The following is a 19,659-nucleotide window of genomic DNA, read 5'->3' on the forward strand; positions in this document are numbered from 1 at the left end:
ATCAACCAGGCAGGTTTCCTAGCTTGGTCGTGGAAATGACCAGAAAAAAATCAAGTAATTTATTAGAAAAAGAAAGTTGGAGAATTTCCTTGCCTGGGTGTGAAACTGTCCAGAAAAGGCAAAAGTTAACAGCTCCCTTGTAAATATGTTTATTTAGAAGTGGAACTACAACCCACTTGCCTGTGCAAACAATTTTTTTTTTTAGTTTAAACACACACATACATCAGGTGAAGGGATTAGATCAAGTTCTTCCAAGATACAGCATTCCTAGGAGAGTACCTCAGACTGAAGGTGAGAGCTGGAGGGGTGGTTGGAATTCTTCGCTGAAATTCCAAGTTTAGCAAGCTTTGACATAAGTCCAGCAGCTGGTGAGAACCAAATCCCCATGAGTTCAAGGGATGCCTTGGTAGGTATATAACCTAATCGGTCCTATCATTTGACGCCAGGTCAAGAAATCTAGTCAGTAAACCTAGTCCGGCATTCCTACCATCTGGCCCTCAAGTAGCAGGAATTTCCCTGAGGCTGAGGCTCACTTCACTGTGGTGGGGAAGGGAGGAGGGGGATTCTGTTTGGAATTGACTTCTAGCATAAGTAGTATTCAATCTCTAATTAGCAGGCTCATTACCTTGATGGATGTTTCTTGCTAACAATCTTTCTATTATCCTGTTTGTAATACAAAACCAGTTCTGGATAGCCTGATGAAATATGATAAAAGACTACAGTTAGAACCCACTCATCTTTACCTGCTACAAAGGGAAAAGGAGAGAGGGTGAGGTGAGTGGGGTGGAAATAAAATAGTGCTAAAAACCTCATTTCAAAATTATAGGAGAAGGGATTTGGGATGACCATGAGAGGCTGGGGAAAGGGAATTATGCTGCACACTTGTTGCATTCACTACAGGGACATAGCATAGTGAGAGGCACACACAGAACATTACTAGACCTCCTGAAATCACAGGAATTCCTTTCAGCTTAAGTACAAGAGTAGAAGTCCTGGGTACTCCACTAAAAAAGGATATAGAAAAAATGAACCAGGCAAGAGGATAAAGCAGGGACTAGAACTACAGTTTTACTTGACCTAATCCTAATCAACAGGGAGGATGTTGTGGACAAAGTAGCAGCTATGGGAATTCTGGGAGAAAGTGACCATGCCTATGTGAATCCTCAGTTATACAGGAAGATAAAACTACATGTAGCCAAATATGTACCTTGGATTTCAACAAAGCCAACTGTAATGAATTCGGGGTGATGATTAACCAAGTCCCATGGCAAGACATAGAGGAAAAAGGAGCCCAGGAAGGGTGGGATCTCTTATTTTTTTTACAGACATGCTTAAATCTCAACTACAAACAATTCCAAAAAGGAAAAAGAGTGGTAGACAACAGAGGAAGCCCATGTGGCTTCACAAAAAGCTAAGTGATCATCTGAAAACAAAAAGGGACATGTACAGTAAATGGAAGGAAGGGCAGGCTAAAAGGGAACAATATAAGCAAGTAGCAAGGAACTGCAGGGATGATGTCAGGAAGGCTAAAGTGATTGGTGAACTGAGGCCAGCAAGACAACTAAAAACAACAACATCAACTACTACAACAAAAAGCCTTCTTCAAATAAGTCCAAAGCAAAAGACAAACAAAAGAGAAGGGAGTTCAGCCACTCACTGTGGATGGAACAATGATAACAGATGACAAAGAAAAGGCAGAAGCGCCCAAATCCTACTTTGGCTTAATCTTCTCCCAAAAGAAAAACCTACAACCTTCCTGACAAAGGTGTAGTGCAAACTGAAGGGAAGGATGGCAGAGCAAGACTGATGGGAAAATTGTCAAGGAACTTCTAATTGGGGCTAAATGGGTTCAGATCCCCAGGGTTCAATCAACTTCATCCTACAGTCATTAAAGGACTAGCAGAAGAATGCTCAGAACCACTGTGGACCATCTCTGAGAATTCTGGGAAGACAGGGGAAGTGCCAGATGACTGGAGAAGGGCTAATATTGTCCCTATCCATAAGGAAGGAAAATAAGATGACCCTGGGAACTATAGAATCTGACATCAGTCCCTGGAAAGATTCTAGAACAAACAGTCTGCAGACACCTCAAAGACAATGCAGTAATTACGAGAAGCCAACATGGATTTCTCAAGAAAAAATCCTGCTCGATTAATCTAATTTCACCTTTGACTGGGTAACCTTCCAAATGGACGGTGGGAATGCTGCGGACGTTATCTATCTAGAATTTAGCAAAGCCTCCGACAAAGTGCCCCACAATATCTGGATTACCAAACTAGCAAAAAGCAGGCTAGATAGTGCAACCATTAGGTGGAGTCAAAATTGGCTGCAAAATCAGACTCAAAATCATGGTTTAGATTAGGAAGTACAAGGAAAAAATTAAATTTACAGATGGCACAAAGCTAGCAGGAATAGCAAATACCTAGGAACACTAGTAGGAACATTCTAGCACTCTGTCTATAGTACTATGTATCTTATCTCTGGAAGACAGAGTTATCATACAGGATGATCCTGATACGTTAGAATGCTGGGCAGAAAACAACAGAATGAAATTCAGTAGGGACAAATGCCAAGTCCTCCATTGAGGAAGAAGAAACCAAATGCACCACTTCAAGATGGGAAATCCTTGGCTCAACAATACTGCAAATGAGAAGGATCTTGGAGTTGTTGCAGATCACATGACAGAGTATGGCTATCAGCACGGCACCAGAAGTGTGGCCCACAGGGAGTCCTGAATGGAAAGTGGCTCTTGGTTACCATAAATTTCCCACTATTGCACTAAACAGTGTTTATCATGTAGCATAATTCTTAGGCACAGAATGTAGATGAAATCCACACTTTTAAATATGTCCTCCCATGCTCCCTAAATGGAATCTTATCCTGTTTGTGCACTGACGCATGGTGGTTCTTAAGGTTTAAGCAAGGACACATTGCAGTAACTTCATTGGGTAGAACATGTTTATCTATGCCATTTTACTTTGAAATTCTAGAGGAAGATATGCTTTAAAACGAATAAATGACAAAGAGTAAATGAAACAAAGATATGAAATAAGAACAGCTCATCTGCATTCAAGCATGTAAGATCAATGTTCATTTTTTTATTCAGTAATAAAACTGATCAAAAATGGAAAAAGTATAGGAAAGAAAACCAATATGTTAATAACAATGTTAATATGTTAACTTACATTCAAAGAAGTCTTCTGAATTTTTGTTTAGAGCAAGCACCCAGAACTCAAGATCTGCAAATCTGCTTTCTGGCTCTTATGCAGACTTGGTCAACATGGAACTTCAACAAAGTTGTATGAAAATGCTTGTCTGTCTGTAAAACACAATTTATTTATTTATTTAGCTATTTATAAACCAGCTGCTCCATATTCACATTGCAACTAAAACAGCTTACAGCAATCAAGCACCTGACAATAACAAGCACTGAAACTCTACAGTAAAAGGTAAAGTGGATAGTAAAAAGATCCAGAGTTAAACAAAATTTTAAAAACAAGTAAAATGAACAAGCAAGCTGATTTTTAAAAAAGTCAGGTTTCTTTGCCATGCTCCAAAATAACCACTATGTGCACCTCAATAAGGAAAGCATTCCATAGCAATGATGTTCCACAGTGAAAGCCTAGGTCCTTTCAATTCCTAGATCTTGAAAAGGTTTACTTGAAAAGTGGCCCAATTTTTTTAAAAAAATAAAAGAAGGGTAGATATACAACAGAGTGCTCTACATAGATCTAACACCATATAGACATATATGAGGCAAGAGGAACTAACTGGTATGCAAGAACTGCATTGTTTGAAACTTTGAAGATCCACACCAACATGTAGAACAGGGCCCAGAAGCAAAGAGGCAAGGCACTGTAGATGTGCCAATACAGCAATACCCTGTAGGTTCACAGTGTTCTTCATTACCTGCCCCATCAAAACAAGGCAGTGTCCACTGAGCACATTGCAGTAATCCAACCATGAAATTCTGAAAACATTGATAACTCGGGCCAAATTTCAGTGATGAAAGTACTGCAAATAGCACACTGATCTCATTTGATAAGACCCTCTTGCCCATAATTGTTACCTGGGAAGCTTGTAGCAAAGTATGGTCTGTAAGTATTCATACCTTGTCCTTCATTAGCAGTATAACAGTAGCAAGATAGGAAAATCCACAGTCCTACTAATTCTAGAATCATAGAATAGTAGACTTGGAAGGAGCTAAAAAAGCCATTGAGTCCAACCCCCTGCTCAGTGCATGACTCTAAGTTAAAGCATCCCTAACTGATGGCTGTTAGCTGCATCTTGAATACCTCCAGTATGGCGAAACCCATGGCCCACCTAGGTAATTGGTCCCATTGCTGTACTGCTCTAACAGTCAGTTGGAATCTGACTTCCTGTAACTTGAGCCTATTATTCTATGTCCTGCAAGCTGGGGTGACTGAGAAAAGATCATGGTTCTCCTTTCTGTGACAATCTTCCAACTACCCAAAGAGGCATGCTCCCGTTTTCTCAAGGCTAAACACACCCAAGTCTTGCAGGCTCAGCTTTCAGTTCCCTGATCTGAACCTTTTCCAGTTTATCTGCATTCTTCTTAAGTGGTGGTACCCAGAATGGCATACAATACTCAAGATGAGGCCTAACCAGGGCTGAGTAGAGGGGAACTAGCACTTCTCATGATTTGAAGGTGATAATTCTATTACTGTAATGCATCCCAAAATGGTATTTAGCCTTTTAGTAGCTATATCTCATTGTTAACTCATATTCAGTTTGTGATTTACAATTCCAAGATAATGCTTGCTTTGTAATATTGTTCAGCCAAATATGCCCCATCTCTAACTATGCATTTAGTTCCTTTTTCCTGGGTGCAGAACTTGCCATTTGTTTCTATAAAATTTTATTCTGTTTTTTTTTTTTTTTTTGGTTATAAATTCCCACTTTGTTAATAAAATTTTTTTTTTTTTTTTTTTTTTTTTTTTTTGGCCCAGAACTCCATCCTATCAAGATCATTTTAATTTTGTTTCTGTCTTCTGGAGTATGAGTTATCCCATCCAATTTTGGGTCATCAGCAAATTTGTTAAGTATTCCCTGAACTCCCTAATCCAAATAATTAATAAAAATGTTAAAGAGTACTGGTTCCAGAAACTGGGTAACTTTGTCAAAAACTTTGCTAAAGTCAATATATATTATGGCCACAACATTCTCAAAGTCTTCAGGTAAATCACCTGATTAAAACATGGAATCAGACTAGCCTGGCAGGATTTGTTCTTGACAAATCCATGCAGGCTTCCAGTAATCACTGTGTTGTTTTCAAGGTGTTTGCAGATTGTCTTAATCTGCTCCAGAATTTTCCCAAGGATTTATGTCAAACTGACTGATCTGTGGTTCCCATGTTCCTTCTTTGTTCTATTTTTGAAGAGAGCTCTAGGTCAGTTCGTGTGTGTGTGTGTGTGTGTGTGTGTGTGTGTGTGTGTGTGTGTAGTCTGGAATAAGCTTTGTTAATCTTCTGCCAGTTTACAACTACATTATTTGTTCAGGGAATCCACCACTACTTATGGATTTGACAAAGAAGAAACACAGAACTGGGTGTCATCAACATATTGATAAGACAACTCTCTAGAATTACAAACAACTGCTCAGCAATTACATATAGGTGTTAGAAAGCATTAAATAATGCTAATAGCAGAATGCTATAGTAAGTTTCTAATAGTTAATATTTATTTTTAAAAATCTTGACATTGCCTGATCGGTGCTATAAAATGAATATTACTGTTAATCACTGAAATGTCTTGGGGATATCAAAATGTTTTTCTGTAATCTATATGCATGTCTATGTTCACCTCTTCCTACATGCATCTGTTTTCCTCTATGAAATTTAACCAGCTCTAGAGTATAAAGCAGTAGTGTTTTAAGAATGACTAATCATTCATAGTTTATGTGAATAAAATAAAATTCTTATATGCAACTGAATCTTTACAAAGAATATATGGAAGCAAATGATAATGATACAGGTTTACAATCATAATGCATACTCTAATTTGCATTCATCCTAGATATGTATGCTCCAACCTACTAAAATAAAAGCCTTACATTTTCAGACAACTTTTTGAAGCATCTTGATATGTACATGGAAAAATAATGTGTAACAAGTAACATATATGCGATCATATATATCTAGCTATACCAAGGAGCTAAAATTGACTACTGTTTCCCATCAAAAGTAGACTTGAAATGGCAATATAGCTTTTGTCAATATGTAAGGTGTGAAATAGCTATGTGTTAGGAGAATTTCACATAATGGACCCTTCCTTTTGTGGACCCTCAATAGTGGAACAGGTTTCCAAGAGTGGTCTGGTTACCACTGCCTGTCTTTCTTGTACCATATTAAAAACCATTTTTTCTCAATCAGGACTTAATCTGGGTCTCAGTTTTAAAATCTGTGTTTTACTGTGGGTTGCTAATAGTTCTGTTGTCATACTTTATACCATATTTCATTGTACGGTTCAGCTTAAAATGGTTGTGTTATTGTAAGCTATCCAGAGAACTTTTTAATGGGCTGGCATGGAAGTACAATCATACAATCCTTGTTCTATCCAGACCAATAAATGTGCTAAGTCAAAAGAAGGTGCTATGGTTGCAGGTTACAATATATATCTATTTATAAATGTTTCAGCACTTTGGAGACTTATTCTTTGGGGTAGGAGAGGATAAACACATGCATCCAAGCTAATGTAGTGCTTGGTTACAGCCATTTTCTGCCATATCTTTTCACATACTCCCCCACCCCCATACTGGCATTTAAAACATTAGTGCCTGAAGCTGCTAATGATTACAAAGCAAAACTACTGAATTTTATAAGTGGTCCAGGAGCACCAGAGGCTGCTTTCAGAATGTGAATGTGGGGCTCATCCATCCACTGAAAAAGTTATGTAGGAGGTACCCTGCTAGGTGTATCAAATCCCCAGTGTTTTAGCAGGAATTTACATGAATTTTGAATGTAGTAAGTAGTAGGGGAAGGAGCAGTTTGAAGAAAGAGATTTTAAGTAGAAAAACAGCTATTTGTAAAAGGTTAACCATTCGTCTTTCTTCTTACTGCTTTTCTAGTTAAAACCATAGGTTATTTCACTTGCATATAATATGTAATTTGCTCCTAAGAGCAGTATAGAATGTCCTACTAACCCAGGAAAAAATGTGTACGTGAAATGGAGAGCAAAGTGTTAGAGAGAAACTTGTTAGCAACATTATATAAACTACAGCAGATATGTCTTATTTTGCTTGTTACCAGTTTACTGTGTTACTGGAGATTTCTGTACAAATGCTGTAAAATTAACAGAGGACTCACAAAGCAGAGGATTTTTTTTAAAGAAAGAAAACAACAGCTGATCTCCTCACAGGCAAAGACTTTGGCAACTTTCTAAACACACATAATTTTCTTTGGTATTTCCTGATTCTCTGGCCAGAAAAATAATTACAGAACTTATTTTCTGTAGGGAAGGAACAGAAATTGTTTCTCACGCTAGATCTGCAGGCTTTCTGGGATACATAGTAGAGATTAGCAGGTCACAGAGAAATTTTATTATCTGGGGTAATGAAAAGACTGCATTAACAGACTAGCTCCTTTTCTACTCTTAATATGGCCAGAACTTTAAAAGACCGCCTGAGCAGAAAACAAGTCTTTGAGGAATGCCAAGGGAATTCTTAATGGAAGGAACCAATTCAGTTCACAATTTTGATTTCATTGAGAACAGCAGTAAGCACAAACTCTTGTGAAACATATCTCAACTGCAATATCAAAATTAAGAACTTTAACTGTAGGGGGGAAATGTCAAGAAAAATCACCTGTGTGATAAGTGATCTAGAGGCACTGGGCTGAAACTGTATTTTTTAGATATGGGTATTAGAAGCCTTACATTTCAAGCAGCCCTGATAAACTACATAAAATTTGGGATGTACCTTTTTATATATCATAAAATGGGGGATTTATGTAGGAAGAATACACTTGGTCTTAAAAATAATTAGGCATATACAATATGGCACAGTTCAGTAGATACAATTTTTTGTTATTGTTTTGTTGGTTTTTAAAAAACTAGTTAAAGCACGAAGGGGAAATACTAACTAGCACTTAATACAGAATCAGAACTGTGCTTGTTTGACTCTCTGATTTTCATTTTATTATTCCTGGATGAAGAAGGAAACAGTCCTAAGAAAAACTCAGTTTACTAATGTTCTCTGAAAAGGTGGTTATCAATACCATCAAATAGGGCAATTCCTATTCAGAAGAAAGCTCCACTGAGTTTAATGGATCTTAATTCCAAGTAAGTAAGGATAATATTGCAATCTAAACTGCTAAAAATAAAAGGCATTGGGAAGATGTACTATTACAGTATAACAATAATAAAACTTGTAAAAAGGTAAGTGTGGCAAAACTAAATCCACACTTCCAGGCTTGCTGTGACTAGTTCTGAATACAAGAAGGTAACCAAGTGAACTGCTGCTAAATGAAAGATTTAGCAAAGAAAGATATAAAAACTCATTTTCAGCAAGAAATTAAACTAGAAAACTCTGGCATCTGAAAGCAACAGTACAGCTTATCATACTAAAGGAAAATCTGCTTCTTCTCTCAGTAGTTATCTTGTTAGTGGCCTTTAAGCAACACTCTGTTGCACCAATGACACACGTGTTACACAAGCTGGTTTTCCCCTTGGCAAACATCCATCTAAATAATCACTAGGCTCTAGTATGCTTGTTTCTTAAATAAAATAAAATGAACTGGTAGCACGCATTACCTAGACATATACTTAAGGCTGTGCTAAAAGTATAAAACCAGTAGATTACTTGGCCCACATCAGAGCAAGTTACTTTTGCACTCTTCCAACAACCAACTGCAATCCTTTCAGCTCTGTCTGCAATGTACATGATATAGTTATAAACTGAAACAATTGATCATCACTGGAACCATTGTGTAGGTTTTACTGTATTCATTTTAAAAGTTCTTCCTGGACTGCAAACTTCAATGTTAAAAGGGGGCAATTAGACTATGATTTCTTGAAGAAAATGTGTATTAAGCCAGAACAATTTTTCTTCATGGATGATAAAGTTCTCAGCTTTGCCCCAACTCTTATTTCTGTACAGACTAGCAAATCAGATTAATACTTACCTGCAGGGCTTGGAAAATGTTTCAAATTCCAAACTGTATGCCTAAATTTTTCAGAGATCCATCATCAGATGTGTAAGGTGTCAGTCCTGAACAGGTGCCACAGTCAAATTGCTAGAAACCTCAAAACCAGCTGTCTGGGATATTTCGAAACTTTACAGTAACAAAAGTCTCACAAATAAATATATGCACAGTGAATTGTGTGGACTATTGAAAGCCTTAGTATGTGTGGAAATTAATGGGTAATGCATTGCATTATGCATATTAGGTGTGCACCATTTTTAAATGTTCATAACAGTCATTTCCGAAATCATTAAAACAGAATCAAACTGGAACTTCTTCAATTACTACATGCCAGTATGAAATACTGAAAATAATGTCAGAGTGTAAAAAGCCTTAAAATGTTCTCTGCATTTACAGCTTTTCTAGTCAAATTCATATTTTGGGAGTGGGCTATGAGAAAGTAAGAATGGGAAATATTTTTAAAACTGTTGGGAATAAGTGCAAGAAATGGCAATTTTGTAAGAAAATATTCTGCTGCCAGATAAGAAATGTGGACCGTGACTATGATAGTTCTACTACAATAGCATGCTTGGTTTTTGCATAGCATCTAGTTAGCAAAATAATAATAAATACTTAGCATTCATGTAGCACATTTCAAGAATGGAAGTGCTTCATGTATATTATTTCAATAATTCTTGCAACAACACAGCAAGACAGGTCAGTATAATTATTACTCGTACATCATGGTACAAGACTGATGTGGCAAAATGGGTTACATAAGGATTTCCTAAAGGTCTGTGGCTCAAGTGAGATTTGAAAAATTGATTTCCTGGACTATTCCTATAGCTACTATACATAAATGTTCTACATTATGTGTAACTACTAAAGAGTAACTACTTAATTTATATTCCTTAATTAGGTAAATTAAAAAAAATTCTTCAACAACTGTTTGCCCAGATCAGGAAGCAAACTGCTAGAATTTGGTACTAGAAACACTATAAGCAAATATATAGAATGAAAATAATCTAACTGGGAAAATGCCATTAAATTCATTCTTCCTTGGTTCACAGTCTTAAGAAAAACCATGTCTCACAAAATGTAACATGGGCTCTTTTTAGTTTGAAAAAAAAAAAAAACAAAAAAACAATCAACCTATGTTTGAGAAATTTGATATAAAAACTAAAGTTACTTTAGGAACCATCATGGAACAGGTAGTTACAGCATGTTGAATATGTTATGAGATGGTCTCACAAGGTATAAACTACAGCTGAGTCCTGTGCAGAGTAAGTTTGACTAAAATCAGTATAACTTACACACAAGTAAATAGGCATAAGACAGCAGGCAAGAGAACAAAGGCGTTTTCAAATAGAAGTTTTACACCTCAAGCTTCTATTTTATCAGTGCTATGGATCACTTCTGTCACATGTCTAAATCAGCAGAGGTAATTAGGCAGGTCCATCGTCAAAACTGCCATTAGTATATCTGACTCCTATATGTGATCTCTAACCACAACCTGCTGTGGACAAACCATTAAAAAACTTTGCTAGGAAATCAAGAAAGAGGAAGAAGAAGGGCTAGAACCATTTTACTTTCCCACAAATTGTGCTGTACCATAATTCATGGTACAGTACCATCAGGTACTGCTAAAGATTATAACAGATACATATATTTGATTTAATTTGAATAACACAGTTAGTTTATACTCAGTTTCCTCAGTAACATTTTCCTACTAGGACTGCCTGAACTTCCAGTATATTTCATGTGGATACATACATTTCTGTAAACAGATCAAACCAGAAAACTTTGCTCTTCAAAATATTTTCATTTAAGTTTATACAAATCCAAATCATACACTGATGGCAATTCTTTGCTTCCTACTCAGATCAAGAAAGGTGATTCCTACCTACCCTATTCCGAAAGTCAGAAAAGAAACAATATCAAAATGTGTGCACATATGAATATGCATGCATAAGAAAAAGCAATGGTTGAAAAGGATAACACACCCTATATGCATTTTTATTTGGGCAGCTAACTTAAAACATGCTGTGGAATTAATTAATGCTTTGTCTTTATGTAAAGCATGTGAACAAAAAGTAGAGAAACTAAAAGAATACACACAGAGACACAGACACAAAAACAGGAGGGAACAGGGGAGAAGGAAATGAAAGGAAAAGAAAACAAACAGAGTTCTAACAGGCCCATTCTGCTAACAGGAGTCCAACTAAAGAGTCATATGATATCTGATAGTGCAGGACACTTCGCCAGGAGCTGGAGCGGATTGCCTGAAGGAAGAAAGAGCCAGTGTGTTCCTGCTCAAAGAGCTTTTCTTTCCCTGTTTTTTTTTCTTTCTTTTCTTTCTCTCCCCCCCTTCTCTCTGTCTTTTCTCTTCTACTGTGAATACTTTAGTCTTAGGTCAGGTCCATGAAGAATCTCAGAAAAGGAACTATCATCTTTCACTGTACTTCTGGACGCAAAGATAGCTGATGGAAGATGCCTTTTAGTCAAGACTAGAGGGATTTATGTAGATTTTGGCAAGACTACCCCTCCCTCCTGTTGCCACCTCTGGGATTACAGGCACAAAATGGACATATACCAGGTCATAGAACAAACATGAAAAGGATATCTTAAGAAAAGAGATGAAGGAGGTATAGACAACTTCCCCTTTTCTATGAAAACAACAAAGATCAAGCCTGTTTATTACTCGTCTAATTATATTTTAATTTTTAAAGGCAGAAGAAAGCACAGCAAACAAATAATAAAATAACAAAAATGCAAATATGGTTATGATTGGTTGAAAATGGTAACTTTTAAAATAAAAAGGAATAATTTGGCAAAAGTTATTCAATTTCTACTGTTTTTCAGGAGACTGAAAGCAACATTGGAAGAGTCCAGCATTTCTATGTTCCCTTTTCTTTACTGAGACATTTTATGTTCTACTATGGATTCCTGGAGGGTAAAGTTGGATCAGAAAACACTTTACATTTACATTGTGAGGCTGGTTTCACTCCAACTGCCGCAGTTAAGTTACTCCAGAATTTCAGCAGTTCACTGTAGCACAAACTTGTCTTTGTACCTCCTGAGTAAACATAACACATTCCTTCTGAAATAACATCTAGTAAGTATGTGGGGCTGCCAAAATCTGTGTTATATAAATACATGCAGCACATATGTGCATGTAATGGATCACCTCTTTAAGGAAAGGGTAGAATGAAAAATAAAAATAGAACTGATAATGATAATCAGACTTAGTGTCTCAAAATAATTCCTATAATTACTTTTAATCTAGTTCCACACATGCTGAATATATAGTACATATTGATGGTGAACACATACATGTTCCCACATGCTGTAATGAACTGTTTTGTTTTGCTTTTTAGAAAAATAGTTATTAATTAGTGGAGATGTTTTTGATTAAAGCTATACCTTCTTTGAGTTTGTAAATATTGAAGAACCTGCATGCTCAAGTTATATTTAATGACATGGAAAAGTGTCAATGTTTGTTACTATAATTCCAAGTACCATACATTATGAAATAATGATTCAACAATATACTTTATAATATTATGGTACTAGCCAAAATATATTGTGCAATGCTATATATCAATTGGTTGAGCTACAAGAATAATATATCTGTACACATAAAAAATCGAGCATATAAATATGATCTATGGCTCCACAGATTGCAAAGGTTGTAGGTAAGTGCTTAGGTATGATTTCACCTATTGGAAAGACAAAACTGCAACACCTATAAAGCCCTTCAACCTTCTTAAATGACCAAGCATACTATGATTAAATAAGATCACAGAAAAAAACATCCCTAGATGGTTATATCAGACTTTTCTACCACAGTCTTTTTTTTGGGGGGGGGGCAGTTAGTAAAACATGGAAGAATTTTCCCCAAACTCCTTATTTTGTTTTGCACTACATCTTTTCCATTTCCTCCAGCTCCTATTAGTCCAGGTGAAATAAACTTGACAAGAAGAGAAAGAAGGAAATGTGGGGTGGGAGCTGCAACAAGAGCTTAACTTTTACGTCAGGGAACCCCATCAGGTAAAAGTTAGCAAAGCAACAGCTACATTTTTAACAGGTATTTTTAGAAGGACCACACACACAAAAATCAAACCACTTTTTATCCCCCCAACCTTTCCATTTAGGCAGGAAACAGGAATCACATCCTTTCTCATTTTGTTTTTGTTTTGGGGTTTGCTTGGTTCTTTTTGGTGCTACCGCCGTTTCTTTTCTATTAGAAAGAGAGGGGGGAATCCTCAAAAATAGAGAAGAAAACATATCTCAGGCGTTAAGCTTGCACTCCCCCCTTTTTCCTTTGTAAAGAACTCTTTGTTCTCTAGTGAAAATGCTGGAGGAAAGGGGGGAGAAATCCCCGGGCAGCGACTCCCTGAAACAAGTGCAAAACACTTAGAGGCTTTTGGGCTGGCTAGGAGCCAGAAACCCTCCCGCTGTCTGGTTAGGAAAAGAGGAAAAAAGAGAAGCGCAGAGAGAGAGAGAGAGAGAGAGAGAGAGAGAGAGAGAGAGAGAGAGAGAGAGAGAGGCAGCGCGAGAGACGTGGGGGGGGGGAGAGAAAGAGAGACATTGGCGCTTCCTTTAATAGACATAGGAAGCGGGATTTTTTTCTTTTTTTCAAAACTGGCGGTCAAGCGTTAAGTAACTCCCCGCCTAAATCCACCTGCTCGGAATGAACTTGGGTAACCCCTCGGGGTGCCTGAGGAGAACCACCTACTCCAGACTCTGCTCCCCTCAGCCGCTACTGCCCTGCTTCTTCCATTCTTCCTGCTCCCGTCGCACCAATGCCCACAGCTCTTCTTTTCCCTCCACACCCCCCATCTCAAAGCAACAACAAACACACCAAAATACACGCTCGCTCCATCGCCTTAAAAAACGGGGGGGGGGGGGAGAAAAAAAAGAGGCGCCTTTCCCTCTCGGTTGCGACATAGTGATAAGGGGTAGCCGAACATCTCATACCTGGTGTGAATGCTAATCAGCCAGGAGTTCTCCTTTTCCCCAAGACAGGGAACTGTATCCTTCCAAATTTATTAGAACCTCCTCCACTGCCTCTTTGAAAAACCTTCTTTGTCACCCTCTTCCCAAGTCCTGATACACTTTTTTTAAAAAAATAAAAAAAAAAAATAAAAAAATGGCTTCGGAGCTCCTTCTATTCTTGATATTGATTCTCTCTCTCCCTCTCTCTGTCTCCCCCCCACCCTCCTCCTTTCTCCTGTCTCTGTCTCTTCTGAGTGGTCTATTGATAAGTCCCTAGAGGCACTGGGTCAGCCTGCCCGTAGGAAACCAGACACAATGCACAAATCTCCGAGTGCCATTCTGCCATCAGCAAGCAGACCACGTTTAGGAGAGAGGAGGAAAAACACACACACACGCACAACAGTAGAGCAAAAGACAGAGAGAGTGAGCGTGTGTGCGTGTATGAGAGCGAGCGAGCGAGCGAGCAAGACTGATTGGAACAGGAGGGAGTGAGAGAGAAAGCAAGAGAGAGAGAGTGAGAGAGCGACACTGCCAGTCAGGTTAATCATCCCTACTTTAATTAGCTGTTCGGCTTAGACATAAAACAATTGAATTTGAATGATCTGTCAGTGGGCTCGGCTGAACCAAAAGGGAAACGCGAATATTACAAAAAGGACTGTTGGTGGATTCTGATAAGCTAGACTAGAAATCCTCAAAGGGTAACTATGAAAACTTGCCACAAAACAAAAACTATAAATACAAATAGCATTATACAATAAGCCCTTTTCTAAACAGCTGTATATGTCCATGTCTCCCCACTACACTCTTTTACCTCTAGAAGATTCAGATTAGGTACAAGAATATATCATCTCAAAAACCCTCCTAAATCATAAATCTGATCAGTGGAAGAGGACTATCTAGCAGATACATTAATAAAACAAAAGAGCAAAACCCCTACAAGTTTATTGACATTTCTCTTACAGAACATTCAGAGTTCAATACCATCAGATCTATATGCTTACCATGTGTGACAGGCAGCTGCCACAGGTAAGCAACAGGACCACCTTTCCCAGAAGGATGTGGATAGCTATTACCTAGGGCACTTCTACAGGGCTAACCCAATGGGGATTTGAAGCTGTGCTTCTCTAGCTCTACATGAGAAGAGTCCTTCTGGACCAGACTTAAAGATAAACAACTCCAGCATCTTATTTCCTACAGTGGCTAACCAGAATTCTGATTCCTGAAGTCCAGAAGTGCAAGATGCTTCAACTTATGGTTGTTACTGCAGGTCCACAGTGATTATGGGAATTAGTGCTAAGCCAGTGTGAGTACAGCAGACTCCCACTCTTGATGCCAATGAAAAACTCCTTCCTGATGCAAATAATAGATGGGGGGGGGGGTCATCTGGACCACAGCAGGGACAAGGGTAAAATTCTCCAGGCTCATTCCTGGTACCACTCCCCCCCCCCACACACACACCCTACCAACTATTTACATCTTTAAAATCTGCATGTTAATTGCTTTTGCACAATTAATGTTGCCGATAGCTTGATCCTGAAAGCAAAGAATTCAACAGCTCTCTTACACCAGATCACTTCAGTCTAGTGCGTAATTATGCCTGGACAAACTTTTACTCGATTATAAACTTTCTGTTCAGGATCACACCATTCCTGTATTTGCTGTAGTGCTCTGCAAACTCCAGGTGCTTAAACATGTTAAATAATAGTAAAATTATTGTTAATTTATAATGAAACAAAAATAGATACATAACAGCAGCAAGAAATCCAGTGGCAAAGTTATTATCAATGGCAGATCGAGAGACTTGTAGACAGAACAGCAGTGCTAGGTATCATGAATAAGCAATTTGTTGCACTGCAGAAAGGCTTTAAGAAAAAGGGGAGACATTCTCACTAAAAAAAACAGGTGCAGAATAATTTATTCATTCAGACCTTCGATGCAATCTGAGGTACAAATGGATTAATCCTAGTGATAGACATCACACTGAAGTGCTGTATAGCAAGCAGGTGAGATATTTATGACGCTTCTGAAAACCTGCCATAATTGGTACATCAAATAGAGAAACATGTAACATTTCTACTGCTATTACAAAGTGTTCCACATTGATTGTCCAGTGCTGTGCTGGCAAGATGTCCATTTTGCATGCTGCTGTGTGTGTGTGGTGGGGGCATAAAGGTCTGATGACCAACCCCCGCCCCCAAATCCCCATTTAGTATACATGGCTTTATTAACATGTCCCTAATTCCCAGCAGCAACAGAGGGAAATACATACATACAGAAATACATACGTGTGTAGGTGCTAGTTATGGTTAGGACTTTAATTGTCAACATCAACACTTGCAAACTGCACTGGGAAGTACAAGAATCAATATAATTGAGGTAAAAACAGTAATATGTTTTCTAAGATTTATCCCTGTCTGGAGCTGAATGCCAGTATTCTGCCCTAGAATGGCAGTTTCCAAATAATCTTCAAAGGCATTTCTATGCAGGGTATGTTGGAGTAATCTAAACTGGATAAAACCAAAGCCTGGATTTTGTAGCACAGAATCCAGCAACACAGATGAACTGCAAAAAATCATCCTTCAGGGAACATGTATTCCAATCTAGGTCTGGCAAAACCACATACCCCACAGGTTTTGAACTGGCCCAACAAAACCACTTTGCCTTGTCTAGATTAAATTTAACATGATCCCCTCAGCCTATCCATAGGGGTAAATAGGAATTTGCCTAGCGAATCCACTGATGCTTCAGCATTTGATGAAAAAGAGAAATAGAGCTGGGTCATACTGATGACATTGCACTCCCAAGAGGTTGCATATAGGCATAAAAAAGCTTTGGAGATAGTATGGAACCATAAGGCACTCCACAAGAGAAGACCCATGGGTTAAACCAGCAGTCACCTAATACTGCTCTTTAACACTGACCCATCAGACAGAAGTGGGACCTCTGCAAAGTAGTGTTCCCAAGAGTCTCAAACAGTTCAGAAGAATTAATGATCAATAGTATCAAATGCAACTGAGAGGTCTAAGAGAAAAAGCAGGGTCATGATCCCTCTAACTCCATTTGCAGATCATCGACCAGGACAACTGAAACAATCTCAGCCCTGAACCCTGACTGATATGGATCTGCAGAATTGTATCACTTTACTATGTCATGGTACTGAACAGAGAGGAGGGAGGAATTAACCTAAATGTCTCATCAGAAGACTTCTCTCTTTTATTTTTGCATAAAAGGAAAAGTAGTATTTATGAAGAAATAACTATTACAAACCTATCAGCATTGTTCATGCTGGCCCTGCTTGTGTCACAGTCTAGACAGATATTTGATTGCCAAATACAAAACAATTATTTTTGTACAACACAGGAAAATGAGACAGCCTATTAGAAAGTCCATCAGTCTAAACTGATGCTATGCATGTTTTCTTAGAAGTAAGTTCCCTCTAATTCAGTTTCCCACTGAGCTCAATATTACTTATTGCCTAATAAGAGTGCTTACAACTGCACTCCTGTCTTATATCTAGGTGGACCTGTTGGATGTGTCTGCTCAGGGGCAGCCATCAAGTAAAAGGGATAGCGTAACAGATAACAGAATCACATTTTGCTTCTCAACTTTCCACCTAATGGAGGTCATAGTTTTCAAGCCATATTAGAGTAAAACATGTATTTTGCAAATAAACATAAAACAATTGTGGTTGCTAAACTATTAGTGTATGCAGGCCCCTCCTGTACAGCATGTTTAAACATAACCCAACAGAATTTAAACTTTGGCAAGATTATAGACTGGACTAAGAGTTGATGTACTATGCTGTTCATTAATAAATCAGCAGATAAAATACAAATAATTAAAATTAAAGTCTGAGAACTTTTAGAGACAGCAGAAATTTCGGCCTGACTTAGCTAAAGTTCTTCCAATCAAAAATAAATACCTTTTCCAAAACCCAAATTCAATTCTTTTCCATGAAAACACTTATCTATAGATCAGGTCCAATGTCAAAGAATGTGATCTTTAACACAGGATGAGTTAAATTACTGTACTAAATGAATCCAATCAAGTCTTTTAAAAACTGAGGTTGACAACAGCATTTGTTTTCTACCTGTAAAGCAGAAATACCAGTTCAGGTAATAAATTCCCCTAAAAGTGCTATATACTATATGCAATAGCTCGAGTCTTGGGTTTGAATGAGGGAAACTTCGAAGCTCTTTTTATCTGCGTAACTTTGAGAAACTCATTCTACCTCAACCTAATCTACCCCACAAGATTTCAAGGCTTGAACAGGGCAAGATATAAGTGTAACTTATTAATTAATTAACCTGCCCACCATCTGAATAAATATATAATTTGCATTTAATGAACTAAACTAGTCACTGCCTATTAGACCTTGGTTCTTTCATTCCTTTGTGTTCTTCAGCCAAGATTCCAAGCACACAGGTTCTTACCACTGGAGCAATCCAGAGACATTCAAAGCTTGTTAGCAACAGTGATAGCATAACAAAACATTTTCACAGAGGGTGCTAAGGAGGTTCAGGCTCCTTTTGCTTGCCGCATTTGTAAACTGCACTGGGCTTTTGATCAGCAGTCAACACATTAATTAACTAATGAATTTGTTAATTATACCAATTAATCGATTTGTATATTCTACCCTATCCAAATAGTATTTATGATGCTTGGTTCTTATTAAATATTAACCATTCTATACAACACTATTATTAAATAGACACATAAACATTAACCCCTTTTTTACACATAGTACAACGCCAACCAGGGATAACTAAATTTGGCAACAATGGAACAGAGGTGGACTTGAGACTGTTATTTAGACAATTGTCATCAATTACCCTTTCATACAGTTTACTTTGTATCATCCTTTCTACCTCCCATGAAATGTAAATTCAAATTAAATAATCTAAAATATATTTTATTACAGCATATTCTAAACAATTTTATACTGAAGAAACTGCATTACCAAATTAAAACCATATGAAGAGCCAATTTTTAAAATGTGCTATATCTATCTATTTAAAACTTTTATATCTCATCTACTACTGAGGTCTCGGGACTGTCTTACAATAAACAGGGTGGAGCACAGCATACTAATTAATTGCTATACAATAAAACCACACATTAAAATCACACTTTAAAATAGTGGGGAAATAAAAAGGTTTTGGCCTGGCACTGAAAGGAATAAAGTGTCGGTGCCAGGTGAACCTCTCTGGGGAGAATGTTCTACTGTCAGGGCCCTACCACAGAAAAGGTCCTTTTCCAGGTAGCCGCCCTCCTAATCTCTTTCATAGAGGGCTCCCGAAGAAGGACCTCTCCCCCAGATCTTAAGGGGTGAGCAGGCACATAGAGAAGGAGATGCTACTTCAGATGTCCAGGTCCTAGGCATTTAGGGCTTTATAGGTCACCACCAGCACCTTAAATTGGGCCCGAACTTCAGTTGGCAGCCAGTGTAGATGGTAAAGGACTGGCAGTATATGTTCATACCTGCAGGTCCCTGTTAACAGCCTGGCAGCTCTGTTCTGAAC

The 19,659-nt window shown here is 37.9% G+C and overlaps 1 protein-coding gene across 19 annotated transcripts in view; it reads right to left on the reverse strand.

Moving 5' to 3' along the window:
• Positions 1–19,659, reverse strand: part of ZBTB20 (zinc finger and BTB domain containing 20) — a 635,479-nt gene that overhangs the window by 120,867 nt on the left and 494,953 nt on the right. For 18 of the 19 annotated variants that reach the window (XR_006415891.1, XM_044442007.1, XM_044442009.1 and 15 more), the window contains one exon: positions 3,186–3,319. Coding sequence is in view for 1 of the 19 variants with exons in the window: in XM_044442017.1 (XP_044297952.1) it covers positions 3,186–3,187 (2 nt within the window). In the remaining 18 variants the exon portion in view is untranslated. Of the gene's footprint in view, positions 1–3,184; positions 3,320–19,659 lie in introns of those variants that run through there. The other variant, XR_006415892.1, reaches the window with a different exon arrangement.

This window comes from Varanus komodoensis, unplaced genomic scaffold (genome assembly GCF_004798865.1).
Source record: "Varanus komodoensis strain SLA01 unplaced genomic scaffold, ASM479886v1 scaffold4, whole genome shotgun sequence".
NCBI lineage: Eukaryota > Metazoa > Chordata > Lepidosauria > Squamata > Varanidae > Varanus > Varanus komodoensis.